This window comes from Pogona vitticeps, chromosome 7, assembly GCF_051106095.1.
Source record: "Pogona vitticeps strain Pit_001003342236 chromosome 7, PviZW2.1, whole genome shotgun sequence".
NCBI classification, from domain to species: domain Eukaryota; kingdom Metazoa; phylum Chordata; class Lepidosauria; order Squamata; family Agamidae; genus Pogona; species Pogona vitticeps.
Genome location: NC_135789.1, coordinates 33,121,780 through 33,147,318, shown reverse-complemented (window position 1 = coordinate 33,147,318; position 25,539 = coordinate 33,121,780). Strand labels below are relative to the sequence as shown.

The 25,539-nt window shown below is 52.4% G+C and overlaps 3 protein-coding genes and 2 non-coding genes across 10 annotated transcripts; 4 read left to right on the top strand and 1 right to left on the bottom strand.

Moving 5' to 3' along the window:
* Positions 1–691: 691 nt before the first annotated feature.
* LOC110084291 (adenine phosphoribosyltransferase) lies at positions 692–5,054 on the top strand. Of its 6 annotated transcripts, none has more exons than XM_072978695.2 (7): positions 1,034–1,125; positions 1,312–1,457; positions 2,096–2,249; positions 2,893–2,986; positions 3,319–3,465; positions 4,134–4,229; positions 4,669–5,054. In XM_072978695.2, the coding sequence occupies exons 2-7, from the start codon at positions 1,390–1,392 to the stop codon at positions 4,824–4,826; spliced, it is 717 nt and encodes a 238-aa protein (XP_072834796.1). In that variant the 5' UTR covers positions 1,034–1,125; positions 1,312–1,389; the 3' UTR covers positions 4,827–5,054. The 6 variants fall into 6 exon arrangements, with proteins under 6 accessions (XP_078235324.1, XP_020659162.2, XP_020659161.2 ...); XM_072978694.2 differs by having other exon boundaries at positions 2,093–2,249; XM_078379198.1 differs by lacking the exon at positions 1,312–1,457 and having other exon boundaries at positions 692–1,125; positions 2,021–2,249; positions 4,640–4,769.
* A 429-nt stretch (positions 5,055–5,483) lies between these two features.
* Positions 5,484–11,998, bottom strand: RAB34 (RAB34, member RAS oncogene family). The gene is made up of 11 exons (XM_072978693.2): positions 11,821–11,998; positions 10,889–10,988; positions 10,204–10,295; positions 9,169–9,234; positions 7,990–8,091; positions 7,776–7,840; positions 7,574–7,625; positions 6,919–7,000; positions 6,713–6,803; positions 6,462–6,569; positions 5,484–6,070 (listed from the first exon to the last, which is right to left on the bottom strand). Exons 2-11 carry the CDS (start codon positions 10,940–10,942, stop codon positions 6,003–6,005), a joined length of 780 nt encoding a protein of 259 aa, XP_072834794.2. The 5' UTR covers positions 10,943–10,988; positions 11,821–11,998; the 3' UTR covers positions 5,484–6,002.
* Positions 11,999–14,862: 2,864 nt separating this feature from the next.
* RPL23A (ribosomal protein L23a) lies at positions 14,863–21,135 on the top strand. The gene is made up of 5 exons (XM_020803507.3): positions 14,863–15,022; positions 17,644–17,824; positions 19,123–19,299; positions 20,079–20,148; positions 21,009–21,135. Exons 1-5 carry the CDS (start codon positions 14,998–15,000, stop codon positions 21,021–21,023), a joined length of 468 nt encoding a protein of 155 aa, XP_020659166.1. The 5' UTR covers positions 14,863–14,997; the 3' UTR covers positions 21,024–21,135.
* On the top strand, positions 18,516–18,586 carry LOC140701812 (small nucleolar RNA Z17). Its single transcript, XR_012080792.1, has one exon. It is a non-coding gene; the product is annotated as a small nucleolar RNA Z17 (small nucleolar RNA).
* Positions 19,332–19,396, top strand: LOC140701811 (small nucleolar RNA SNORD42). The gene has a single exon (XR_012080791.1). It is a non-coding gene; the product is annotated as a small nucleolar RNA SNORD42 (small nucleolar RNA).
* Positions 21,136–25,539: the final 4,404 nt, after the last annotated feature.

Below are 25,539 nucleotides of genomic sequence, written 5' to 3'. Positions count from 1 at the left end.
GTCCCCGAAGGGGCAAGGCTCATGGGGCATGGAGTAACAAAGCTGGGATCTTCTGCCCATCCTGTGCTGAAGCCTGCATGGGCTCTTTTCCCCCAGTCAGCCTGTTTCCCCATCTACACCTATACTGCTTGCTCGGACTGGCAGTAGCTGTTCTCCAGAATCCTAATGAAAAAATGGGAGTTATTGTTCCCGGAATTCGGTCAGGCCATGAGCATCCTCATCTCAGTCCGGCGACACCTCGCCACGACCTCAGGCAGAGAGAGATGGACGGTGGTCACCCAGGGCTGCCCATTTCTTTTAACTGGAGGAGGCCGCTGGAGCGGGCATCGTCCACTTCCAAAGACCACATCCTTCCACCGGTTTCTTGATGCTTCTCCAATTCAGAGAGGACTCAAAGCCGGCTTTTCTGCCCTGACCCCAAAGCTTCTGGAGCAAACGGCCGGGGAAAATTCACAGCCCCCTTCCCGCACGAATGGAACCCACCAATAACACTTTGGAAACCCTATTAAGGTCTCCGAAAACCAGGAAACAACTGGGCAACTCCTCATATCAACAACAAAAATCCTAGCCAAGCTTGCACAAACAAAACCATGATCAAGAATGAGTGGGAACGCTCATTACGTCCTTTCCGGCACGCAGGGACGTTCCTTTGGGTTTGGATTGTGGCTTCTCACAACCCTCTAAGGTGGCCAAGACAGGCAACACGTCCACCCTGAGGACTGGAGCCTTACGGGCTTCAAAGGAGGTGGCTTGCTTCGGAGAGCTTCTTTTCACAAAGTCCTCCGCTGATTGCCCTCCCGGCCTTTTCTCCCCTCCTCTCTCTCTCTCTCTCTATTCCCGGCTTTGGCTGGTTGGATAAATGGTGAATCACTCTCTGTTGGAACCGGTGGGCTTGGCTTGGCTCTCCTCAGAAGAGGGACAGGCCAGGCTCCCCTCTCAGCTGTCACTGCCTGCCTCCAGCCAAGCCTCTTTCCCCTCCCTCTCCCCTCCTTGGCTTGCACAGCGTAGACCCTACCAAAGTCCAGCCGCCTGTGGCTTTCAGAGGAGGCCTTCGGAAGGAGCAGCAGGTGCTCTGCCCCTGGTGCAAGGAGCCTGGTTCGGCCGGGCGGCTGTCTCGTGCTCCAGGTACTGGCCCGTCCGGTGGGGATCAAGCGCTAGGAAAGTGTGCAGTTTTTCCCCTCCCCCTGAGAAAAAGTGGGCTTGGGGGTTTCCCTCCCCGGGGAGTGGGGAGGCTTATAGGAAAGCATGAAAAAGTCCCCGGGGCGGCTCATTATCTAGAACTGTGGGTGTCTTTCTTTATTTCAACCACAGCCACGCTAATCAAAAGAATAGCTGTGCCGATTTTAAACAGTGGCATGACTTCGCTGGCATGCCGTTCCCTCCCTGGGAATGATGGCAGACGGCAGTCACATGGGGAGAAGGAGCCATGAACGCCTGGAAAGAGACCTCAGAAAAGCGTGGGACGACAGTGACCAAATCTCCCCTGTAGAGAGGGGATTCTGGGGTTTGTGATCCAGAATGGGAATCTTCTGAGCTCGGTCTGGATCGGCCCCATGACATGGAATGGCAGAGGGGGAAGGAAGAGCAGGCGAGGGTGGGAGATTTACCAGCATACAGCTTTATTGATGAAAAATAAAGCTGTTTAATTGGGGGGGTTAAGGTTCCCAAAAAAGGGACTTGTCACAGTTTTAGTTACACTGGAAGAATTCTGCAGGATCTCCCTCTGTCTCGGGCATAGAAAAACAGGCTTTGAAGGCTGCCGTTGAGCTTTGTACGCTTACTTTCATGCTTATTTACAAGGCTGGATGTAACTAGTTGCAAAGAAATGAGTTCTAATCAGTTCCTCTTTGGCAGTAACTAAGGCACTACGAAGTTACATTTGAATTATCCCATGCTGGGGGATGTCACTCCTTTTTCAGAGTAATTAGCTCCTGGGTGTTTCTTGAAGTTGCCCTTGTGGGTGGGTGGGAAAACATTGTTGAGTTTTATGAGTTGTTTTCAGCCATGTAACTACCGACAGGGGAAAGGAACAGGAACTAGGAGCTGTGATTCCCTTCGGCAAAGGAACTTTCCAAGCTGTTTATTCCCTCAGCAGTCTATCCTTCGTGTCTGCTGCCCCTATGCCAATGGACCTCAAGCATGTCCCCAGCACCCGGGAGCGAGGCTGGTATTTGGCGCTGATGGCCCCCAATATCAAGGGCCCCACTTACGCTTGGTTGGATCCCTCTCGCCTTTACTGCCACCAGCAGGTAAGGAGGGCCGACCCCCACAAGACGGGGCTGGGCTGGGCTGGCCGCTTCCTCTGCCAACGCTGTGGGGCAAAAGGAGCATTGCGCAACCAGTCCAAGAGGGCTGTTCTTCATCTTCCGAAAACAAAATCCTTAAGATTTCCTTTTTCCAAAACAAACCAGCAAGACTCAAGGCCATGTACAGTATAAGTAAAACTACAAAAAAAAGCTATCTTTTTTTGGTTATTCTCAGGAAGAGCAAATGACGATGATAATCATTCAGCACTCTCTGGCTTTTATTGCATTGTTTCTTAAATTTGTCTTAAATTTTGTATCGATGGTCTGAGATCCCAAAAGTGGGGGGGTTTATAAATGTGGGAATAGAGGACATCCAAAATAATGCAGGTGAGTAAACCGTACGAGAGTTGAGAGCTAGCAAATGTCTCAGGTTGTCAGCAAACCCAGAAGTGAATGTCCTAACCTATCAGCGAACCCGTTCAGCAAAATGTCGCAGTCTATCAGCGCAGTTATTAAGTGGATGTCTTAACCTATCGGCGATCCTACTAGCGAATGTCTTAGCCTATCAGCGAACCTCTGCCGCTTGATCTAGCAATCCCTCTTGAGGGTGTCCCTCTTTCCGCCTTCTCCTTTCCAATCTCCGCAGGGCTTCCAGGATTGTGTGGAAGACTTGATCCAACCGTTTCGAGGGGATCCCATTGACCAGGTTGCCGGGATTGATGCCATGGGCTTCATTCTTGGTCAGTGTCCTGGGTGGTTGCCTTTGGGGGCTCCTCCACACCAGGTGCCTTACCTTGATTTTGGTGTCCGGTTCCGACAGTCGAGCTCAGTTGAACCCTATCTAATGGCCCGTACCTTCCCTTGGATTAGAATGTTGGGTTGGGACTGTAAAGACCCGGGTTCGAATCTCCGCTCAGACAGTACCCTTCCTTGAGTTCGGTGGTTCTGTTCCACTAGACCTACCTTACTGGGCTTTTGTGACATCAAAACAGGAAAGTGCAGAACACAAGCTGTGGAGGGAGCCGACTCCGTAGCCTCTTCTGTCACGCTAAGGTCTTCCCCTCGCCCTCAGGCTCAGCCATCGCCAACACCCTCCAGAAGAGCTTCGTGGCCATCCGTAAAGCAGGCCACCTCTGCGTGGAGACCCTCACCCAGCCTTACAGGGACTACTCGGGCCGGGACAAGGTGATGGAGATGCGGACAGACGCCATCACCCCAGGTGAGACGCCGCCTGCCCTTACCTGCCACGCCAAGCCCAAAGAGAGGGACCCGATCCTGATGCACCCGATTCCCTTGACAATCCTCTCCCCCCCCACTGCCCCAATGATGGAAGGTTTGCCCCCCAGATCTAAAGCCCTTCCAGATCAACCTACCCAAAACGATTCCATTTTATTCCTTCCTTGTTGGATTACTACTGGATTTCTGATTGCAGACTTCCTTCCAGGCCTGCCAAATATCTCAGAAGGTTCTCCTAAGCGTACAGCTTTCCTAGCATTGCGTTTATAGAAGCTGCCGTTTATTTATCTGGCTTTAGAAAACTCTGCGTGGGATTCGATGCACAAGTTATAGTTTCTTGCATGATCGTCCAGGTTGTCCGTTTCTTCTCCAAAATACTGGCGACGGCTCATTGTGGGGGCTAAATGGGTGCTGGAAAAATCATCCCAAGCTGTTAACATGTTTGGTCACCCCAGTTGAAGAAACGTGGCCTGCCTGAGCTTGGGGAAGTTTTGTTTCCTGGACTACAAACCCCAGAATCCTTCCTGCCCCCCAAAATCTGGTTTAAAGTGCCCATGTTGAAAATCAGGGCTGGAGATTGGAATACATAGTCCCTGGTCCACGTGGGGGCCCCTTTTCTTACGTCCCTGTTTTCCCCACACACACCCCCAGGCCTCCGAGTCTTACTGGTGGACCAGTGGGTCGAGACAGGGGGAACCATGCAAGCCGCCGCCCAACTGGTCGAGCGTCAAGGTGGGGTCGTGGCAGGTAAGTGGACAGGAACCCTGTCTTTAGCTGGCTGTCCCTGACGAGCCTCCAGGCTCAGGAGCAGTCTGCCTTTCAGTCCCATTTCCTGCAGAGGAGGTGATTTTAAGAAAGGGAGGGAGGTGGGTATTGCTTTCCTCTTTTGCTCGTAGGCTTCCCAGGGGAACCTGGGGTCATAACAGGATGCTGCATTGGGGAAACTTTTTTTATTGAGTCAGCCAGAGTTACTTTGTGGAAAGAGAATTTCCAGAATCCCAAGATAACTTTCCCCAACATCTGGACCCCACCCGCCTGGGTCCTTTTGATCGAGTCACCCATGGGGCTAAGGGGCAGAGCCTCCACGTTTGGTCACAGTCTACCCCAGTGGATTAGGGCTCTGAAAATCAGTAACCAGAGAGGGTCTGTGGCTTTAGGACCCACCGCATATTCCCCTGACCGCTAGGCATTGCTGCCATCTGCATTGAAGACAGCGAAGGCGGGCGGTGGCTGAAGGACCGCTATAAATGGAGCCACTGCGTTCCCCCTCATCTGATGGCCCAGTTCAACGCTCACCGCCTGGACTCCTTCAAGGCCTTCGAGCCCGGGCAGGGCCTGCCATAGCCAGGAGACGGCAAGCAGGGAGCCCACGCTCTTGCGCCATGCGTGCAGACCCTCCGTGGCCTTGGCGGCCCGTTGGCTGGACTCGACATTTCTCTGGAGCCGCGGCTCCAGAGAATATTTAATATCCCGACCTGTTGAGCATCGGCCTGCCTCAAAGCTCTGCCACCACCAGAAAGCAACTTAGGATCCTTAACCCGGCAATGAATAAATCTACTGGCCCACAGACGATCTTTTTTTCCGGCTTGTTGTGATTTCTCTCTCTCTCTCGGCGTCACCCTCAAAAGGAGCCCAAAATCTCGAGGCAAATTTAAAAGACAATATCTAGATTTATCCTACCAAAAGTTTTGGGGGGCATAAAACGCTCTTCTTGGTGAAGAGGGTGAGGACATGAACTCCCATTATCCCCAGTCTGCGTGGCCAAAATAGGGAAGATGGGAGGTGTTGTCTGACCCATTCGGATCTTGCCCGGAAGGAGAAAGCTGATGCATGGAAATTTTACTTGGTTAGAATATAACTCCTGGTGGCCACACTCAGGACAGGGGATTATGGGAGATGTAGTCCACACTTCACCTCGCCAAACAACCAGCCAGCCACACACAGACACAGACACAGACACAAACAAATATCTGGTTAGCAAAATGGGGAAGAAGAGGGGGGAAAAGCAAGAATACCAACTTTATTATGAACAACCAGGGCTGAAGCCGGGGAAACGCCCCAGCAGGATTCGCACTCACAGCTCGTGGCCAGCTCGTGGGTTGTGATGCCAGAACGTGGGCGCTCATGTGCTCGTACCATTTTAGGATGCAAAGCTGGCTCCGTACCAAGGAATGTGGTTTTGATCCGGCACAATCCGGAAGAAGGGAAGGGAGACTCAAGACGGGTACGGCAAACTGGAGCAGAACTCCGAACGCCAGAGCTTAAGGGTCGTCCAGGGACGTCTTTGGTTTTGCTGGTTCGGAAGCGATGTTCCGCGAGGAAGGAACACTCCGGATCGGCAGCAGGACCTCGGGTGGTGGGAAGGGGTGATCCCTCCGGGGCCTGGGGGTCCCCATCGCAGGTCTCCCTTCGGAGGGGAGAGGAGAGGAGAGGGAGGGGCGCGTCTTTGGGCTCCAGACAAATTCAGTGCAAATGTTCAGGCGGGCAGGCGGGGGAGGCCCTCCCTGTGCGCCCGAGTCGTCACGGGCAGCATTTGGCCTTGTGCCGCTTCTCCGTCAGGTACAAATCCCGCTCGTCACCGTGGATCCCTGGAAAAAGGAGCGCCAGCTGTAGAGGCTCACGAGCATGAAGCCCTGTGCCCGGATCCCCTGGGCTAAATCTGAGAGTGACCCGTGGACGCCTCAGGGCTGTGCAAAAGTGTGGGTCCCTGCAAAAATCTCAGTTTCGCCCTTTTAAAAAAACCTCAAAGTTTCTAGCTCTCATTAAGGCACCGGGAAATCCTGGAAGCCTCAATAACATGGCAGGAAGAGGGTGCCCGAGTTTCCAGCAGAGGAAACATGGATGGAGAGACACGGATCTTGCATAATTTGTGCCAATACAAAAAAAAGTCCCCATCCCCCCAATATGGACAAAATTTAGATTCTTAGCCACCTGCCCACATCATAAGGCTGGTGGTTCCCCGCCGGCATGGGTACTTACGCACAATGTCCCCAATCCGGCGCGCGTTGCTTTTCTCCAGTTCCGCCATCACGCTGCACTCAAACGTCAGCGCTGCAACTCGGAAGAAAAACTCTCTCACATTTTCACCTGGAATGGAAAGAGGCAAGTTTCTAGTCCTCAAGGTTGGGGCGAGGGTTTCTGCTCCAAAGAGCAACAGAAAAAAGCTGCCTTACATGCGCGTCAGGTCAGGTCTCTGTCAGAGAGAAGGGGACTCGGCTCAGCAGGCTTACCTGTGAGCGACGAAACGGCCCAGAATTCGGCCTGCATTTCTTTGGCTATTTTCAAAGCGTCCTTCTCCGCAGGCGTGTACTGCGCAGGGGTCTGAGGGCCAAAGAGGAAGGTTTCAGGAAGGCAGGAAAGAGAGAGGAGAGAGTTGTCAGACAGGGTGAAAAGCAGCGCTCGGCTTCTGAGTCAATGGGGCCCCTTTTCTACTCACACAGAGATCCTTCTTGGTCCCAACCAGGAAAAGGATGACGTTAGACGGATCGTTCTCCTTCAGAGCGTCCGACAGCCACTGCCTGGAAAGCAGAGAGGATCGGTGGGGTGGGGGCATAGGAAACCCCCACGCACTTCCGCTGAAATGTGCAAGCCACAGTCCCAAAAAGAGGTCCTAAAGGGAGCAGCCCAAGTGTTCTGTGACACCTGGAAGACTACCAAGCTGGATCAGGCAACCCTTTCCACACTTCCTCCCCTCACCCAGGGCTGCTTTTCCTCCTGCCATGTTGTTCATCGGGTTCCCCCCCCCCAACCATTTTTATTGGCGTTGTTTAAAACGGGAAGGGGGGAAATTAGGCTCCGGTAGACGAGTCTCCCCTAATTGGTCCCGTTCACGTGGTTTTGGATTACGGCTCCCAGCAGCCCCAGTCCCAACACCCGAGGGCTAAGGACATGATAGGTGTTGTGGTCCAAAACCGACGCCAGGGAAGATGAGCAGTAAAAGGCAGAAGGCAAAATCAGCTCCACGCGAAGGAGATGAATTCCATCTCTGGCCCGTCAGTGGAGCCAAAGTCGTCCTCCTGGGTGCTCCCAAACGCGCACGCACGGGCCCACAAATCCCTCCCCCCCCACCCCGGACAATCTCCGCCGCTCACCTGGTGTGGTCGAGAGAGGCCACATCGTTCATGTCAAAGACAATAATGATGGCTGTGAAAACAGAAGGAGAATTGGGGGGGGGGGTTGAGTCAGGGAGAGGAGACTTTGGGAAATACGGGGCAATCCCTCCTGGAAAGAGGGATTGCCCCTTATTTGCCATCTGGCCCAACAAATAATATCCTTTTGCCTCCATGGCCTCACCTTGAGCTCCTCGGTAGTAGGTGGAGGCGATGCATTTGAACCGTTCCTGGCCGGCGGTGTCCCACCTGGGGGGGGCAAAGGGGGGGGCAGTGAGGTGACGGCCGACCAGAAGCCCCCGGAGGGGATTTGTCTCCCCAAAGCAAGGGATGGCAGAGAGGAGCCCCAGTGCCAGGAGAAGGAGGTGCGCCCCGTGGATCGGGACCCTGGCACTTACAGCTGCAAGCTGAAGGGGACGCCCAGGACTTCAAAGCGCTCCATTTCGAAATCCACCCCGATGGTGGCTTTGTAGTTCTTGTCGAAAGTATCTTTGCAAAACCTGGCGGAAGAACGAAGAGGGGGTGATGGAACCGTTTTGCCTTCCAAGATCCTTTGCTCTTTCTCTCTCTCCTCCTTGATCAAGAAAAGCCCCAAAGGACCAAGTTTCTAGTCCTCTGGATCCCACAAAAATGTGCCTTTCTGGAGATGGGTTTTAAAAGTGGCAGCGTTTGGGAACGTTTGGGAAAAACTGATCTATCAAAAGCGGCCAAGATTTTGATCTCATGCGTTCGAAAAAAGGATGATGAACCCCACACCCCACCCCAAATGCTGGAACCATGAGAAAAATACTTCCTCCCCAAAATATAGGCAGAAACAGGAAAAGTCAACCTTTTATGGCCTGAGAATCAGCCCCCCAAAAAGAGGAACTCTTCCAAGTTTTGGGCAGAACTACATTCTCCTCGTAGCTTTTTATGTGACTGCCAGTAAATCGGAGAGGATTTACGGCTCTTAACAGCTGCTGTAACTAACAAGTTCCCTCGCCCTAAATAAAATTAAGTTGCTGTTAAAAAACAAAATTGAAAAGGGGAAAAACAGGACCGGGAATGCTTGTGGGTTTTTGTTTGTTTGTTTGTTTTTTTGCATGAGACTCGTGAACTTGATTCCGGTAGGGCTCACAAGGTCCTGGCCTAAAATATTTCCACCCCCACCCCAAATGCTCCTTCCCTGGTCCTTAATTCATAGTATGTGGTTAACCGCCTGAGACTGATGTTCCAAATTGCGCTTTACTGCCGGGTCTTCTCCCAAAATACTCTTCTTCATTTGGTTGGGATTTTTTTTTCTTTTTTGGGGGGGTGCTTTGTTTGTTTTTGCTGACTCTCAAGCTGGTCTCGCTCACTTGCAGAGCTGAGAAGTGTCCCTCTGGGGGACTACAATGACCAGAATCCCCAATGCAAACCAGGAGCATTTGGGATTTGTTTTCCAGGGGGGGGGAATCCCTTTTCCAAGCGTTCGCAATGCAGCACGCTTGGGTCCCCCTACAGCTGACTCCCTCCAGAGACAACAGAATGGGAACCTACTGGATTTCTTAAAGCAGTTTTCATGCATGATTCCCTTCCCGGAATCTCCCAAGAGTTACCGATTAATTAAGCAAGTCTTCCCCACCGACAGGTCCCCGACCACAATGATCTTGGAGATTTTGAACCTATAGGACAGAAATGGGTTGAATAAGGTGCCGAAGGCAGCCCCAGAAATGACCAGAGAAAACAGAAATCACAGCCCTTAGTGACCCTCAGTTCCTTCAGGTTTTGTCTCTCCCACAGCAGCCATTTCTCCAGGAGAGAACTCTAAAAACATTAAGAATTTGTGCTTGAATTTTCCTCTCCCCTCCACTCCCCTTTTCCTTTTCTGCCGTGCCTTTTTTGACCCTAAAAATGCCAAACCACTCTGCACGGGTTATGAGTCTGGGATCCTGGGCATCAGGGGCAGGTTTTTCCCCCCCCCTTCCGTCGGCTCCAGCCGCATTCCTGCACCGTGACCAAACTCTCCGGACACGCTCCAGCAGACATGCGCCCCCAATTTAGGAGAGGCATCTGCAGGCTCCAGAGGGGGGGGGAAAGGGGAAAGCTTAGGGAGCGAAACATGGCCGAGCGTCCAGATCAGACCAGAACAGCGGCTGGAAAGCTCAGAGGGTGACGTTTCCCGGGAGAACTTGGGGAGAAAGTGACCTTGGGGGGGGGGGGACTGTGGTTTGCAGGAACACCTCCTCCCCCCTCCTCTCCGATCAACAGCTCAACCATTGCAACCAAAGAACAAACCCGGACGATCAAGTTTCTAGACCTTTTTGTGCAAACACAATGGTGTTCGAGAACTTGAGTTTTTTTTTTAAGATAACTATTTTTGTCCAGGTTTCCAGGAAGTATACAAGTGGCTGGTTGTGTTTTGACTGCCAGGAGGTTTGCCTCCTTTAAATTACAGGCAGAATGCAGAAAAGTTACATTTTGAAGCTTGTAACTTGAAAATTCTCCTAGCAGGTTAGGCTCGGGGGCCCAAACATTTGGTAAGTTTTCCAAGTTTTGCTTCCAGCAACCGGGTGTTGCCAAGTTATTTCGGCATCTTGCTCCGCCCGCCCTCCCCCTTTCTCCAACCTGGAAGAGGCGGGTGTGTGACTCACCCGACGGTCCCCGTGCGCTGGGCCTGGCACATCCCCACCACTTTGGGGTGAAAGGAGGTCCGGGGATGTAAGGCCGCCTCTTTGGTAAAGCACTGCAAGGAAAACAGCCAGAAAGACACCAGTCACCTCCTGCCCACCGGGTGTGGGAGGCTGCCGTTCACGAGAGTCTACCCAAACCCTGCCCGAAAATACATTTCAAGGTTTGGGGGGGCTCTAAGATGTTCCAAAGGAAGCAGAGAAAACAGCTCGAGCAGGCGGGGGGGGGGGGGACATTGCAAGAGAGAGAGAGAGAGAGAGACAGTGTTTGTTTTAAAGAAGAAAACAACCGAGGTTGACGAAATGGAACAGGGAGAGAAACAGACCACCGAAGGAGAGATCGTAGGAGGCACCGCAGAGGGAGGGGGGCTTCCAGGTTTGCCCGCAGAAGGATTAAACATTGGCCTGCGCTCTCCTACGCCCAGGACCAGCCAGGACGCAGCTTCTGATTTTCTTGGGTCTCTTTTTCTGTAAACAGCCATTGCTTCGTTCCCGCAAGGGCCTCTGCGCTGGGCTTCTCGGGAGAGCTCAAAGGTGCCCACATAATGCCCCCCCCTCCGGAATGCCAGGGGTGGCTTCCAGAGGAAAGGACACCAAGGCAAGGTTTCTAGAAGGCCAGTGCCTGTTTCCCCCCCCCTTTTATTTTTACCTGTGGCAGTTCAGCAATGACCCGGTCCCTTCGTACAGGGGCCAGAATGTTCATCCTTCAAACGTGGGGGTCCCCCCCCCGAAGGGCTACGTCTTGACACCTGGAAGCACATAAACAGATTTCTTGAAGAGGGAATTAACATGACCCCCCCCCCAAGAGAAAATATTCTTGCCTCCACTTCCGCACTGGTTTAAACCAAAGAAAGACAGAATAACACTCCCCTCTCATTTAGGGTGATGATGATGTGCGTGAGACAAGGTTTAACCCCCCCACATAAACCCAAACGCCTTTCCACCCCAAGAGGAGTCTGCAGATCTGCCTTCTCTCCAGGAATTCCTGGCAAGCTGCGCTGTTATTTCTAAGGTTTTATTTATAAGATGTGAGAGTAAAAGTAGAGGCCACGGACGTTACCCTCGTGGCGGCTTCCCTTGGTCTGTGGGAGTGGGAGGATGATGCTCTTTATGAACCTTGAGTCTCAGCAGTACAACAACCCACGCCTTGTAAACTAGCAATCCTCACACATTGCAAATCTGGCATTCTCCCCCATCCCATTCCTCGGCTGGAAAACCCCTGGGGGGGGGGGGATGGCGGTGACTCTGAAAAGGCCACTGACCCGCCACACCAGGGCATCCTTCGGACCTCCTGCACCCCAGCTCTCCCCCCCCCCGGAGACCCCAAAACCCCAGGGGTCAGAGGATGCTCTGGTGGGGGGGGAGAGGAGGTCGAGGAAATCTTGCAGAAGTTCCTTTTTTTGGGGTGGGGGGGCTCCCCACTTCCAGACGGCTCCCTCGCCCAGCAAAGCGCCCAAAGTTTTGGGGACGCGCCTCAGCCCTTCTGGGTGGGGCTTCCAGCAGCCCAGCCGAGGGAGGGGAGTGGAGGGGTCAGGGGGGCTCCCGATCCAGGAAGGGGGTTCGGGGGGGGGAAGAACTCACCCTGCGACGATCTCCCGCCCGGGCGCTTGGAGTTGGCGGGCGCACCCCTGAGCCCGCCTGCCCGCCTGCCTGCGCGCGCCCGGGGCGTCTGGTCTCCTCTGTACCCGCTGGCTGGAAGTTTTGGGAAGAAGGAGGAGGAGGAGGAGGAGGGCGGCCGCCCTGTAACCCGATCCCCGGAAATTCCAGGGCAGGAGCCGGCAAAAGCCCAAGGAGGAGGCGCCGGGGGGGGGGAGAGAGCCAGCCGGGGCTTTTGCGCGTGGCGCGCAAGGCAAGCTCCGGCGCAGGAGGGCGCGCAGCTCCGAAGGCGATGCCGGGGCTCAGGGTGGCCCGGGAGCCCTCCTCCTCCTCCTCCTCCTCCTGCTGCTGCCGCGGCCGCCTCGACGGGGCGAACCCAAACCAGGGCTGCGCCGGGAAGGAAGGAGAGGGGGAGGCTTGGAATTGGGAGGGGGGGACAAAAGGTACCCCCAGCCCCCTCCTTATGGCACGGTGGGCCCTCGACCGGAGGGGTGTGTGTGTGTGTGTGTCCCATCCAGGATCGCCCGTCCCCCCCTCCCCGGGCACCACCTCCTGACCGTCTGCAGGCGCGCAACGGGGCCAGACGCCTTCCAGCCGGCGCAGCATCTGCTCCGGATTAAGTGACTCAGAGACTCCCGGACGGGCTGAGCCCTCCTCCCTTTCCGCAGCGCCCGAGGATTGGGGGGGGGAGGCACCCTGCATCTCCTGCCTTCCCCCCCCCTCCCGGCACGAGAGCCCCCGAACCTCTCCGCCCCGCCTAACATTTTGCCTGGGCTTGGCAAAGCGGGGGACCCTGGATGGCTGGAAGAGGGGGGGGTGCACTCTGCACACGCCCAGACGCTCCCTCCACTTGACCTTTGCAGGGACCACCACCACCACCGGGCTGTAGCGCTGGAGAGAAGCTGAGAGGACCCTCTGCTTGCTTGCCTGCTTTTTCAATTCCTCCTGCCGCTGGGCAGATAACTCCGATGATCTCTCCCACCTGATTTCTGCAGCTTTCTTCTGAATCTCGTTTCCTCCGAATAAATTCGCAAGATCTGCTTTTCTGCTTTCTTCTTCCGTGCCCTCAAGTGACTTCAGGCTGAGGACAAACTTTTGTGACATATATATATATATATGAGATATTTAAGGACTTAGTTTTGCCATGGCCACCCACTTGCAGTGAATTTCCACCGCCAAGCAGGGATTTGAACTCGGATCTCCCCAGACCCGGTCACACTGGCTCGGCCTTTTTATGGGGAAGGGTGCTTTTGGACTCGAGGAGAAGGGCCCCGAGCCTCTTCCAATGGTTTTCCTTAACCACTAGAGCACACTGCCTGTACAGAAAGCTCTCCTACGTTTCTGGGGGAGGGGCAGCCCTTTTTCCATACACCCCCCCCCAAAGACCCTGGAGGGAGAATGAAGCAGGACCCCCTGCTTTATCCACCGAACATTCCTGGATCAAACCCCAGTTCAAAAAAAGGATCAAGTCTGAACAGATGGTGGGGAAATATTTCCCCTTCTAGCTGGGACTCCCCAAACTCTGCTAAACTGGTGTGATCCGTGGCGTTTGTCCCTTAAAGACAGCTGGCTGTTAATTGCTTAATCACTTAATTTCCAGATGGCAGAATCGTTTTGTTCAGGAAAGAATGACTGAATTGTCACCGGCTGAGAAGTTCAGTTCTCTGGGGCTTGAATCTGGACTAAGAGGTTTTTTTTTTAATTACAGGGTGTGCCTCTGTTGGTTAGGTGATGGGGATTCAGGATTCGGCCCAGTTGGGCTAGGGGAAAACAGCTTCCGACTTGCACGGCTCAAGGCACGAGGTTCCCCCTCCATCCCTTTGGACCCCCAAAGCAGAAGACATGATACCCCGAGGGACGGTTATAGGGAATAAGATTTGGGAGGGGGATTATAGCATCCTACAATGGTGGACCATCCTGGGATGGGGGGGGTCTGCGTGAAAGTAAACAAAGGTCCCTATAAGCCCACCGGATGCCAGTCCCAGCTGGCAACCCACAATTCAAATTGCTTTGCGTTTTAAGGTCGGAAAAGATCCTGAATGGGATACAGGCAGCCCTTTTTCATCCTCCAGGTGAAAAATGAAGGTGCCCCCTTATCAGAAGGTCAGACTATGTTTTTTATTTGAGAAACACAAATGGTAGGATAAATTTACCTTGAGCGGGATGAAGACACATTCTTCCACCTAGGTCAAGGCCTTTTATCTGCTGCTACCGGATCCTGTTTAAAAGAGGAAATGCCTGGGGCCCTTTGTAGGCAAAGCTGGGTCTCTACCCTGGAGCTGTTAACCTGTTGTGCAGCAAAACCGAAAGAGCCCAGTGTGACCAGGAAGTCTTAACGATTTGATTTGGCACAAGCTCTGACGAGGACTGTGCCTTTAAAAAAAAAATACAGCCCCACACATGGGCTAAAGTCCAGGAAACTTTCTGTCAAGTTGAAAAAAAGGTTTATGAAGGAGCCATAAATTTGCCCCTGAATAATAACAATAGCAGTAGTATTAATAGGGCAGCTAGTATAACCATAATGTTTTTTTTGGGGGGGGGAATAGTAGCAATAATGCAAGGATATCAGTCTTTTTAAAGTTCTCTAAATGCTGAGAATGTAAACAAGCCGGTTGTCAAAACTGGTCAGGTCTCTGCCCGCAAAGAGCTTACAATGAGGGGATTTAATGTGCTGGGAAAAGAGTTTGTTTGGACTCCAGTTGCTGATAAGCCAGTAAACAAAGCAGTCGGCTGTGTTTGTTTATTAATTTATTTGATTTGAAGGGAAACACGTTTGACAATTAAAAGCCCCTCTTGTTTCCCATCAGGAAACTGTTTAGGTTTACTGTAGACTCTGTGCGGGGAGGGGGGAGAAACTACAACTCTCATGATGCATTGCGGGAGCCCAGGCGAACCTTTTTGCTTCTGCGCATGCGATGTTGGCGCCCGCCGTGTGCGAGATCCCAGCCGCGCGTCCGTCCTGCGCATGCTCCGCAGGGGGATGGCCGCCTGCGGGGCGGGGGGGCCGAAGCGCTTCTGGGCCTCCCCGACTTTCCCGGCGTGCCTCTCGGCGCGCCGCCTCTCGCGAGGGTTGGGCGCCCACGCCTCGCGAGATTTGGCGCTATAACCCCCGGCGAGACTCACGTGGCCGCCTCTCTCTCTCCTTTTTGCCTCTCGCCCAAGATGGCGCCGAAAGTCAAGAAGGAGGGTGAGGCTCGCTCGGGGACGGGGGGGGGGGAAGGAGGAGGAGGAGGGTTTATGGGTCCCCCCCAATTGGGGGGGCAGTGGGGCTGGGAGGGGAGCCCCCCTCTTAAGGGGGCAGAGGGGGGAGCTGCCCCTCCCACCCACAATATGGGGGGATTTGGTTAAAATGGGGGGGAGGCAAAAAGGGGGCTGATCATGGAGGCCTCCCTATAGGTGTGTGTGGGGGGAACCACCCCTGGGGAGGCTCTGGCTTATTTCTGGCCCGGGGGAGGCCCTGCTTGGCCGCCTCCCTTATTTTCCCCCTACGGCCCCCACTTAGCAAGGGGGTTGGGTGCCCCCTCCCCAGTTTTCCAGTGGGGAGGAGACAGAAAGCTCTCCCCCCCCAAAAAAAAATAATTCACAGATCTGCATCTATATTGTTACTTAAAAAAAATTGAAATAGGAATAACCCCCCACCACCAAAGATAAGCAGAGGGGGGAAGAAGTTTCCCTCCCAATCGGAATTTGGGGTGGGTGAGCTTGTCTTAAAGGGGCCCCCCTCCCCCAATGAGGGGGGAAAGGATGAAGGAGGTTAGCAGCCAAGTTTCATACAGGACCTCCCCCCCCCCCGGCAGAAATAGGGAAATAAGGGAAGGGGGTCTGGAGGTTTTCTTAAGGGTGAGGGGAGGCTCATGCATGTATGAGAACGACTTCTGGGAATGGTTTGCCTGTTTTTTGGGGGGGTGTCGTGGGGGTGATTCCCCCTCTGTGGATTTCTGCCTTTTCCTCCCACGTGGGAAGGCGGCTAGAACAGAGCGGATGAGGCATAATGAGAAGAAGGGCGAAGGAAGAGGAGGAGAAAGCTCATTTTGGGGGAAGTATCTGTTCCCTAAACGCCCACCCTACCAGTGAGGGGTTAAAAGGGGGGGGCGATTTCCATATTGTGGAGAAGAAGTGACACCCGACCCTCCGGGACAGGATTTCTCCCTCTCCTATTTTCTAATTTGTGTGTCCAGTTAGGTCCTTCTGCATGAAGCGAGTACCTGTTAAATCAGGACCATGAGGACTACGGTCTTGCTTTGCCAGATCCCGTTTCTACGGGATGGCTAAGAAAATGTCTCTGTCAGAAAACCAAGGGGAGCTCCTGCGAGGTAGTGTGGGACTAGTGCTGGTCCCTGTGGTTTGATCTACGGTGGCAGACTCTCCTCTTTGGGAGGCTTTTAAACAGGCTGGGTGGCTGCCGGTCGTGGATGCCTCAGGAGTAGATTTCCTGCTTTACCAGGGAATTCAACTCCATAACCTTTCGGGTACTTTCCAGACCTGTACTTCTGTGATTCTGTGACTTTACAGAAGACATTTCTCATGCTGGTAAAGAGAAGGCTCATAGCTGAGAAGCAATGCACGTGGTTTGCATTAGACATGTGCCACTAGGGGAATTCTGGGGGGTTGTAGTCCATAAACGTCTACCTGCACACCTCTAGTTAGAATGAATCAGGGCGTTTGTGTTTCTCCCCTTCTTTTTGAACTATAGTGGAATCTTTCCCCCAATACGGGGATGGAGGAGTTCTTAGATTATGGCAATGATGATATTACAGCCCTGATTTACATGGTCTTGTGTGTCCAAATGAATCTGTCACCTGCTTTGGTCTGCCGTGTCGTTTTTTTTTTTTTGTTTGTTTGTTTTGTTTTGTTTTTTTTTTTTTGAGCTGATGCTATGTTTTGGTTGTTCTGGGTTTTTCGGGCTCCTTGGACGTGTTCTGAAGGTTGTTCTTCCTAACGTTTTGCCAGTCTCTGTGGCCATGGGCATCTTCAGAGGACAGCACCCTGTGCCCTGATGTTATGTTTCCTTGTTCTTCTGAGCAGATTTTTTTCTCACCCTTTTTGGGGTCAAAATAAGCCATCTTTAATCTGCTGTTATATATTTAATTGTTGTTCAGTGCACCTTTAACCAGGCAGTTATTTCGAGGCCTGCTTCTTACTTTTATATCATATGTACATATCCTGGTGGTTTAGCATCTGGAATCTGCTTTCGGTTATACAGTGGGGTCTTGACTTGAGAACTTAATCCGTATTGGAAGGCGGTTCTCAAGTCAAAAAGTCTGTAAGTCAAGTCTCCACTGACCTACAGTGCATTGAAAACCGATTAATCCCGTAACAGGCCGTTTTTGTTCCATTTTGGTTTTTTTTCTGGTCTGTAAGTCAAATCTCAGTCTGCAAGTCAAACCTAAATTTTGCGGCCAGAGAAGTCTGTAACTCAAAAAGTCTGTAAGTCAAGCCGTCTGTAAGTCAAGGGTCCACTGTACTGTAAATTGCATTCTTTAAGTCCTGACCTACCAGCCAGGGACCTGGCGGTCTTGGGATAAAACCAAGGACTCAACATCATCCCCTTTCTCTGCAGTGATAATAATGTATTTATTGATACTGCACTCTGGACTAAAATAATGTATTGATATTGCACTCTGGACTAGAGTGCATCTCAGTAAAATCAATAATGTACAATCATGCCATTCAGCATTTATTATTTAAATTGCCGAGGAGGGAATTGCACCAGTGTTGGGAGCGAGCCACAGACCTACGTAGCTCTTTCATTCTTTGTTTGATGTGAAAAGATCTGTCTGAGCTCGTTTTTCCTTCTCTGTTTTGCAGCCGTCCCGGCTAAGACTGAGGCGAAATCCAAAGCGCTTAAAGCGAAAAAGGCCGTCTTGAAAGGCGTCCACAGTCACAAAAAGAAGAAGATCCGGACATCCCCCACCTTCCGAAGGCCGAAAACCCTGAGGCTAAGGAGGCAGCCCAAGTACCCTCGGAAGAGCGCCCCGCGAAGGAACAAGTATGTCCACTGCCATGCGGCCATACTGGAAGCGCCACCACCTTTTGGTCCCGCTTTGTTTGACACGGCATCCTGCAGCTCTGGGGAGTCTGTGACACGGGCGAGTCTTGAGCGACTTTGGACCCGTCCGTCACTCCCAACTTGCCTTGCAGGGACGTTGCTCAGGTGCTGTGGAGGAAGGAGAACCACAGAAGCATCTTGAAGCTTCTTGTGGAAAAGGCCAAGAGAGAGGTGTAGATGAAACTGACAAGTAAATAAAATAGCGCTCTCTCTGAGGTTCTCCCCAGCCAAATGCCAAAGGTACACTGCTTCTAAATGTGGAGGGTTTGCTCTTTGCTTCCACAGCCACTATAGCTGCAGGCAAATTGCCCCCTTCTTTGAAGTCGACTAAGCCGCTGTTCCCAGGGTTCAGTGGACACTGAATCTCTTTTAAGGGATCGCCCCATGTGCTGTATGAAGCTTGTTTGGCCTTGTGAGCTGCGCTCAGGGTTCTCCTCCCTCATTTGTGATCCCGTACTTGCCTTCCTCAGCCTGTCTGGTACCCCCACACGGCCGTATTTAATCTTCTTTTCTGATAGGTTCTTAAAATGCACAACCTTTTCCTCGCTCCCCATTTTTCCCCCTCTTGACACCTAGGCCCCTTCAGTGGTATGGGGGCTGCTGTGGGTGGATTCCTTGGGCAAGGATCCAGGGTGCGTGTGATGATGACTAGCGACCAAAGCCTGAATGAGCTGTGATGAAGCTAGTAGTGACTGATGCACCACAATCCAGAAGGGGAGGCTTGTTTGGGGGACTTTCACGCCCCATTCCTGGCGTGTCCCGTGGCCAGAGACCCCTTTTTCCTACAAATGGGGGGGAGGGGGAGAGAGGAAGGCATCCTTGCAATTGCCTTGTCCCTCCCACTCACCTTGATAGGCAGGAGCCTTATAGCCAGTCCTTCCTTCTGGTGATGAGGAATTCAACCTGGGAATTCAGTCTTAAGTTCTTGCTTTCACCTTGATCCTTGCCTCCTTCACTCGCTTCTCTCTCCGCTTTCCTGTTCTTTAATCTTTCTCCTTGTCTTTCCTTTGGGGAAAACCTCTTCCATGTATCTGGAAATACGTTGCATTGAGAGGACAGCTTGAGGCCCTCAGAGGACACTCCTGACACCATTCACACATCTCCCCGAAGCACAAGGCAATCTGTAGCTGACCCTTTAAGAACGAACTAGTGTGATTTAGCAGAAGCTTCTGTGTACTCCTGCCTGCTACTCCTGCGGCGGTCCTGAACATCCCCCCCCCGCTCCTTCTGTGTTTCAGGCTGGACCATTATGCCATCATCAAATTCCCCCTGACCACCGAATCGGCCATGAAGAAGATCGAAGACAACAACACTCTGGTCTTCATTGTGGACGTGAAAGCCAACAAGCACCAGATCAAACAGGCTGTGAAAAAGCTGTACGACATTGACGTGGCAAAGGTCAACACCCTGATCAGGTGAGTGGCCGCCGGGGTGGGAAGGTTACATGGTGCAGATGATGGAAACAATTTTCACCTGAGCAGAGTGATGTTTTCAAAGGAACCACTGATGCACCAAAGCTTCCTGGAAAATGTGAGAAAGCTCATAATAGCTCTGGAAGGGTTGGGGTGGAACATATTTATCCATGATGCTAAATTTGATCAATTCTGAACTTAGGCTGCCATTTTCATGAAAGCAGAGGGAATGTTGTGTACTGGATATGTATTAAAAATTGGTTTTTTTAAAAAATCAAGACAGCGGATTGCAAAATCTCCCAATGCTAGAAATGGTTTCATCTTCAGCATTTTTTTTGGGTGGGTAGGCTATTTTGGAAATAAGAATCACAAATGGGGAATATAAACCCATCGGCACAGAAGTAAGGAAAATGCAGAAAGTTATGCTCTTTGCTCACATCAGAAGAGCGTAAGCCTAGCAGGAGCATTAAGCGCGCTTATCCAAGGTCAGATGAGTCTGAGGCATCTCCTTCTCGCCTCACCTGTTACCTACCATTGCTTCCTTCCCGGAAATGCTGCGTACCTTAAGGTGAAACCTTCTTCTCTTAGAATGCCTGTTTCACGGCTGAGCTACAAGCAATCCTTAAAAAAAAAGAATTTCCTAAGTAGTCTATTTTTTTAAAAAATAATTGTACAGGGTGCAAGGAAGAGAATAGGGTTTGGGTTCTGAGTTTTAGAAAACCAAGGCCTAGAAGTGGGGAAGTGCTCCCTCATGATTTCCAAAGCCCTCTTTCTCCTTCCAGGCCCGATGGTGAGAAAAAGGCCTACGTCCGCCTCGCTCCAGATTACGACGCCCTAGATGTCGCCAACAAGGTGGGAAACATTTTTGGACGTGCTCGGTTTCTTTAGCAAGAGCTGGCGTTTGGGTGTTTGCAGCTGCTGGACATGGTGTGGGCTGGCTGGTCCACCTGAAAGGGGTCGGAGGCTTTTTGTCCCCCAGAGGGTTTCCGGCCATCGTCCCCCGTAATAGTCTCTCTTATGACCGCCCGCTCTGGGAAGGGTCTTGAGAGATGTAGGCTGAAACGTCAGGAAGGTCTAGTGCTGTTCCTGTCTTGTTCTCAGCCGCATATCAGCTGGGTTGTTCTCAGGAGTGGGGAATGTGGCCTTCTAGATCTTATTAGACTACAACTCCCATCGGCTCTGTTCATGGGGGGCTTCTGAGAGTTGGGAAGGGCCACCATGGCCTACCTGGTTTCAGCTCCTCCCTTCATGTAAGGAAATGCATCCTGGGTGTTCTGTCCAAGGAAAATTTCCACATTCACACTGCAAGACCAGGGTGTTGTCCTCGATCTTCTTCACAGAGTGGTCTAAGCTGCTTTTTGCAGCATAAAATCTGAAACGCAGAATGGGGGGGGGGGGGACAGCTGCAGAAAAACAGCAGAACATCCATGAAGTGGCAGCCCTAAAACCTCCACGGAAGCACCGGCCATTTCTTCTAAGCTGCCGTGAGGTTCTGGGCTGGTTTTGCCTTCTGGCACGCGATGGGGATAGAAAGCAACCTTCCACGCTCTGTGAGGCCTCGATGCCCCAGGAAGTGTGGGTCTCTGGGGCATTTCTGGCAGCACGTGGTGGCCTTCTGATTCCCAGGAGGGGAGCTCCTGGGGTGTCCAGAGCTGGCTAATTCCATGTCTTCACGCTCATCCGAAGCCCACCACCTCTGGTTTCTTTTCCAGATTGGGATCATCTAAAGGCCACGTCGGGTCACAATTGTACAGAACGCCAGCTATTACACCAATGGACCTGCTGAAGGGTGCAAATATATTTGTGCGAGATTTTCACAATTAAAAAAGATAATACTTTTGGGTTGGTTTTTTTTGACACCACTGTTATTCCAGGTGTGTTTTCAGCTGAAACCAGACCTGGTTGGAAATGGGAGTGTTTGATTGTAAAGGGAGATTTTTAGCTTGACTCTTTCTGGGGCAGGCACAATCCAAGTGGGAGACAGAGCGTTCTCTGTTTTTCAAGGCTGTGGCGGCTTAAAATATTCCTGGGCCCAGAAACGGATTCTCTCTCTCCTCTCTCTCTCTCCCCCGCCCCCCGCCTGGTTGCCTGGGTTTTGTAGTGGGTCCACTCTTGACAGTGATTCAGGTTCAGGGAGATTCAGGGGGAATTCGGCTTCAGTCTTTGGGACCATGGTTGCATAAGCAAATCTAATGAGCCCTGTTCTCCGTCTGGGAACCCTGATTGGCTGGATTCTGGTGGCGAAGGAGCAGATCCTCCAACCCCTGCTGGCGTTTTTTGTTTTTTTTCCAATTCGACATTTGGTTTGCGCTGCTGCTCCCTCCTGGAGGCGCCGATTCACTGCAGCAGGCTTTGGAACAAAGTGATGAAAGGAAAAACCACGGGGTCCCTCCTTGCAAACAAGCGTCAGGGAGTTTAGCATTCTGAAAAGGAAGATAGAGCCTGACCCCTAAGCGGAGGCGTGATGGTTCCCAGTTCTGTGGCCCAGAGTAGCTGGTTGGTGGAAACCCTGAAGAGGAAAGAGCGCCTGCTTGCTCCAGCGGGAGACCCCCCCCCCCCAGTTTCCTGTTCTCTTGCCCACCGTTCAAAAGACGACAGGTGACACCCCCCCAAGGGAAAAGTGCCCACAGCTTACGTCTAGGGAAAGAAATTAAACCTGCCCCTCTTCATCTGGTTCCCTTCTCTCCTCTTCCCCCCCCCCCGGCCGTTCAGTAGTCCTGTGTTATAGGGGAGGCTCACCTATTGCCATCAGACCCGTTCTGTCCTCCGACAAGAGGTTGGAACCACAAGGCCGGCGTGGGGCAAGAAAGTGTGTTCTGCCGTGAAGCTGCGATCCGGTTCGTAAGCGACCTTGAGTTTCTGAGTTGGGGAAGAAAAACAGGATTGGGACAAAATTGAAATCGGCATTCTAGTCCTCATGAGTTTGAAGGAAGGGCTGGTGTAAATAGCAAGTTCTAGACTAAACTGCTTCTCCAGCTGGGCTATGATTTTCATCATTGAGTAGCGGGGGCCTCCCCCCCTTTTTTTGAAAATGGGAGACTCCTGGAATTTAACACAGGACTTCCCACATAAAGCCAGGGCTTCGAGGGTTCCCTTCTTTGTGTGATGATCTGCCGTCAGCGCGACGGAGAGAGCCTGGTGGAAAGGCGTGGTTTTCCAGGGGCCACAGCTTGGACCTCCCCAGCCAAGGCCAAACTCCAGATGTTCTTTGCAGCATTCTTTTCACCTGGTCTGATTGGAATGGTCCAACCGCACCATGACTAATAGTTGAATTAAACCACCTGTATAAATAGTTTGGACAGTGTCATCGAAATTACCAATATGAATTTGACCCAACTTCGGGAGGCAGTGGAGTACAGGAGGGCCTGGCGTGCTCTGGTCCATAAAGGGGTCACGAAGAGTCACATATGACTAAACAACAACAAATAGTTTGCAGGCTTTCCTGATACCCTGGCTAACGTGTGGCTGCCTTCTCTCCTTAGCTGGCTACTCTGTGCTGTTCCATGCTACCCAATATATATATATATATTTTCCCCACCCCTAAAAAATACCTGTGATGCCTCTTAGCTCTTGAGGCTGCACATTAAGTGCTCTTGAGGACCTGGGATTGTTTTTTTTTTTAATCCACCAGAAATTGAGTTACCAGTGGATTTGATGGTGAAATGTGCTCCCTTCTTTCGCAAAAGCAGTGCTGGAAGGCATGCATGGAATTCCAGAGTGGTTTTAGTGTTAGTTATGGAGGGCAGCCCTTCTGTCTTCTAGCACGAGTGGGGAAAAGGTTTCAAGCGAGCTCTCCAGGGAAGGGTGTGCCAAACAAAGAGTTATTTCAAGCGGCTAGAAAGCAAGAACCAAGGATTCGTTCTGGTTTCAGAGTGGGCAGGACAGAGTTGGGGAGACCTGGGTTCAGATCTCATCTGTCGAGCGCACACGGTAGCCTCGAACAAGTCAGGCGGTGACCCACCTCACAGGGTTGTTGACGATCAAAATTGGGAAAAGACCAAGCAGGGCAGCCTTGAGCATCTTGGGCCAAATGAATACATTCGTATAAATGTAAAGGGAACGGAACAAAACTCAAAGCAGTTCCGGGAACTCGGAAAGCTGTCCTTTCTGAGATAAGATACGTAGCATGGGACCACATTTTCGTGGCCGTTCCGAAGTAGAACGATTGCAGCAGGGCAGCCTTCGAACTGGGAACGAAACTGGGAACTTCTGCACAGCAGCATTGTGAGGGAGAGGTGGACCACGTTGGGGAGCCCCGGGGACACCCCCAGATTTCTGCTTGTTTGGTGAAAGAAAGGAGCCTGCCGTGTCATTTTGGAGAAAAAGGAAGTCCCTGCTCTATTTGAGGATCAGTGGCTAATTGTGACCTCAAGCTTTCCACCTCTTCTGGATTTGGGCTGAGACTTGAACGTCATCACGTGGCAGCTGATGCCATGGGGGGGGGGTCAGCAGGGAGAAAAACAGCCGCCCCCTTTTGCCAGGAGAGGTGGGAGCTGGCACACAGCCACCCTCTTCCCTCCAAGGGCCCAGGATGAGAGCCCACTTGTGCCCGTGCCCTGAGACACGAGGGCTCTCCTTTTCTCTTGAGTGGTCCCGCACTTTGGCTGCAAGTGGAGGGAGGGTGTGTCTCCTCCGGAGTTTTGGAGAGGAAGAAGCACTTGGGGGTCTCGTAGTTAGGACAGAGGTGGGAAAGCCCATGCCCTTCCCATTGCAGTGGGACTATAGTCCCCATCATCCTTTGCCCCGCTAGAGCAGGTGGCACTTGGGAGTCTTGCAGCTCTCCACATTGATGGGCCCACCGTGATGAGCGGCATAGTTTTCTGAGCATCTGTAAATCCTGCACAGCGCTTCTTAAAGACCATTTTCTCAGGTCCACCAGGATCTCTCTGGTTTAGACCGTCCAAGCACCCCGTTGGGGGGGGCTGTCTTTTGTTTCCACATTTCTCAGCGGCTGCACGGGATTTATCCAGCCGGCCTTGCAAGGCTCCCTTGGAGAGGCCACCTTGAGCCATTGGAGTGTCGCCCATGTCCTGATGCCTCCCTCTCGGCCAGCAAGGAAGGTGGGGCACACACAGCATCCTGTGCACTACAGGGAGAAATGAGTTTTTTGTTTTTAAAACTTAGAACATAGAACTCTTTTTTTGCAACTGTTCTCTTTTCGGGCCGAGGGAAGGTGGGACTCGCTCCTGCCTGGGTCGACTTACCTGGCGACAAGGTGCAAAACCTCCTCCTTTGCCTTCCTCCCCTTCGGGGTGGGCTGAATCCTTTCCACCAAGCCCTGCTCTTGGTCCTCACAGCTAGTTTCAGCAGCGGCAAGGGGGGGAAGGAGGTCACCCTGCGTTACATTCAGCCAAGCCCTTCCCAAAATCCAGGGCGCCCTTTTTGGCTGGTGCCAGCTGGGGCTCCTCTCCGGAGGCCACCCCTCCGGCTTTCCGAGCCTGGGATTGGAGCAGCGGCTCAGGTGAGGGGGCAGGCGGCCCAGCGGCTCAGAGTGTGCCCAGAGAGCAGCAGCAGCGGGTCCAGTGGGAGCCTTCCAGCCTGTTTTCCATGCCATGTAGTCTAGGGACTGGCTCCTCTCCCTCCCTCCCTCCCTCTCGGCTCCCTTCGGAGAATGAGAAGAATGGGGGGGGGGGGGGGAAAAGCAACACAAGAGAACACCGGCTTCTTTAGCGAGAGGCTGTTTTGCTCTCTCCGCCCGTCCTCCCCAACGGGAGGCCCCCTGAACATGATGCCGAGGGGACCTCGGAACCTGTTTTTCTCCTGTGCTTTCAAATTGCTTGTTAAATTTTCTTTGACCCTCTGGTTCGTTTCCACGGAATCTCCGCTCTTTGATGGCCAGCGGACTCGGGCTCCGTTTGTGAGGAGGAGACCCCAAAGCGATCCATCGGATTTTTAAAAATAGGCTGCCTGTGATCTGAGCCGCAGCCTGGAATAATGGGCCCGCATCTAAAGTCTGGGGGTTGTTCTTTCCCCATTTCAGCCCAGCCTGCGGTTCAAAACCCATGTGTGCAGAAACACCCACTTTCCACCCCAAAAAAACACACCAGGATAAGTGGACTTTTGCATGGCAAACAGATTTTAATGCACAGAACGCCCCTCCCCGCCTTTCCCCCTAAAACTTCCAAGCTCCCCCCAAAAAACAACATGAGACAAGCTCTACCCCCCCAACCTCAAACCCTCCAGTTGTCAGAAGCCTCCACGCTTGCTTCCCGCTGGGACTCGAACCCAGAACTGGCTGTTGGC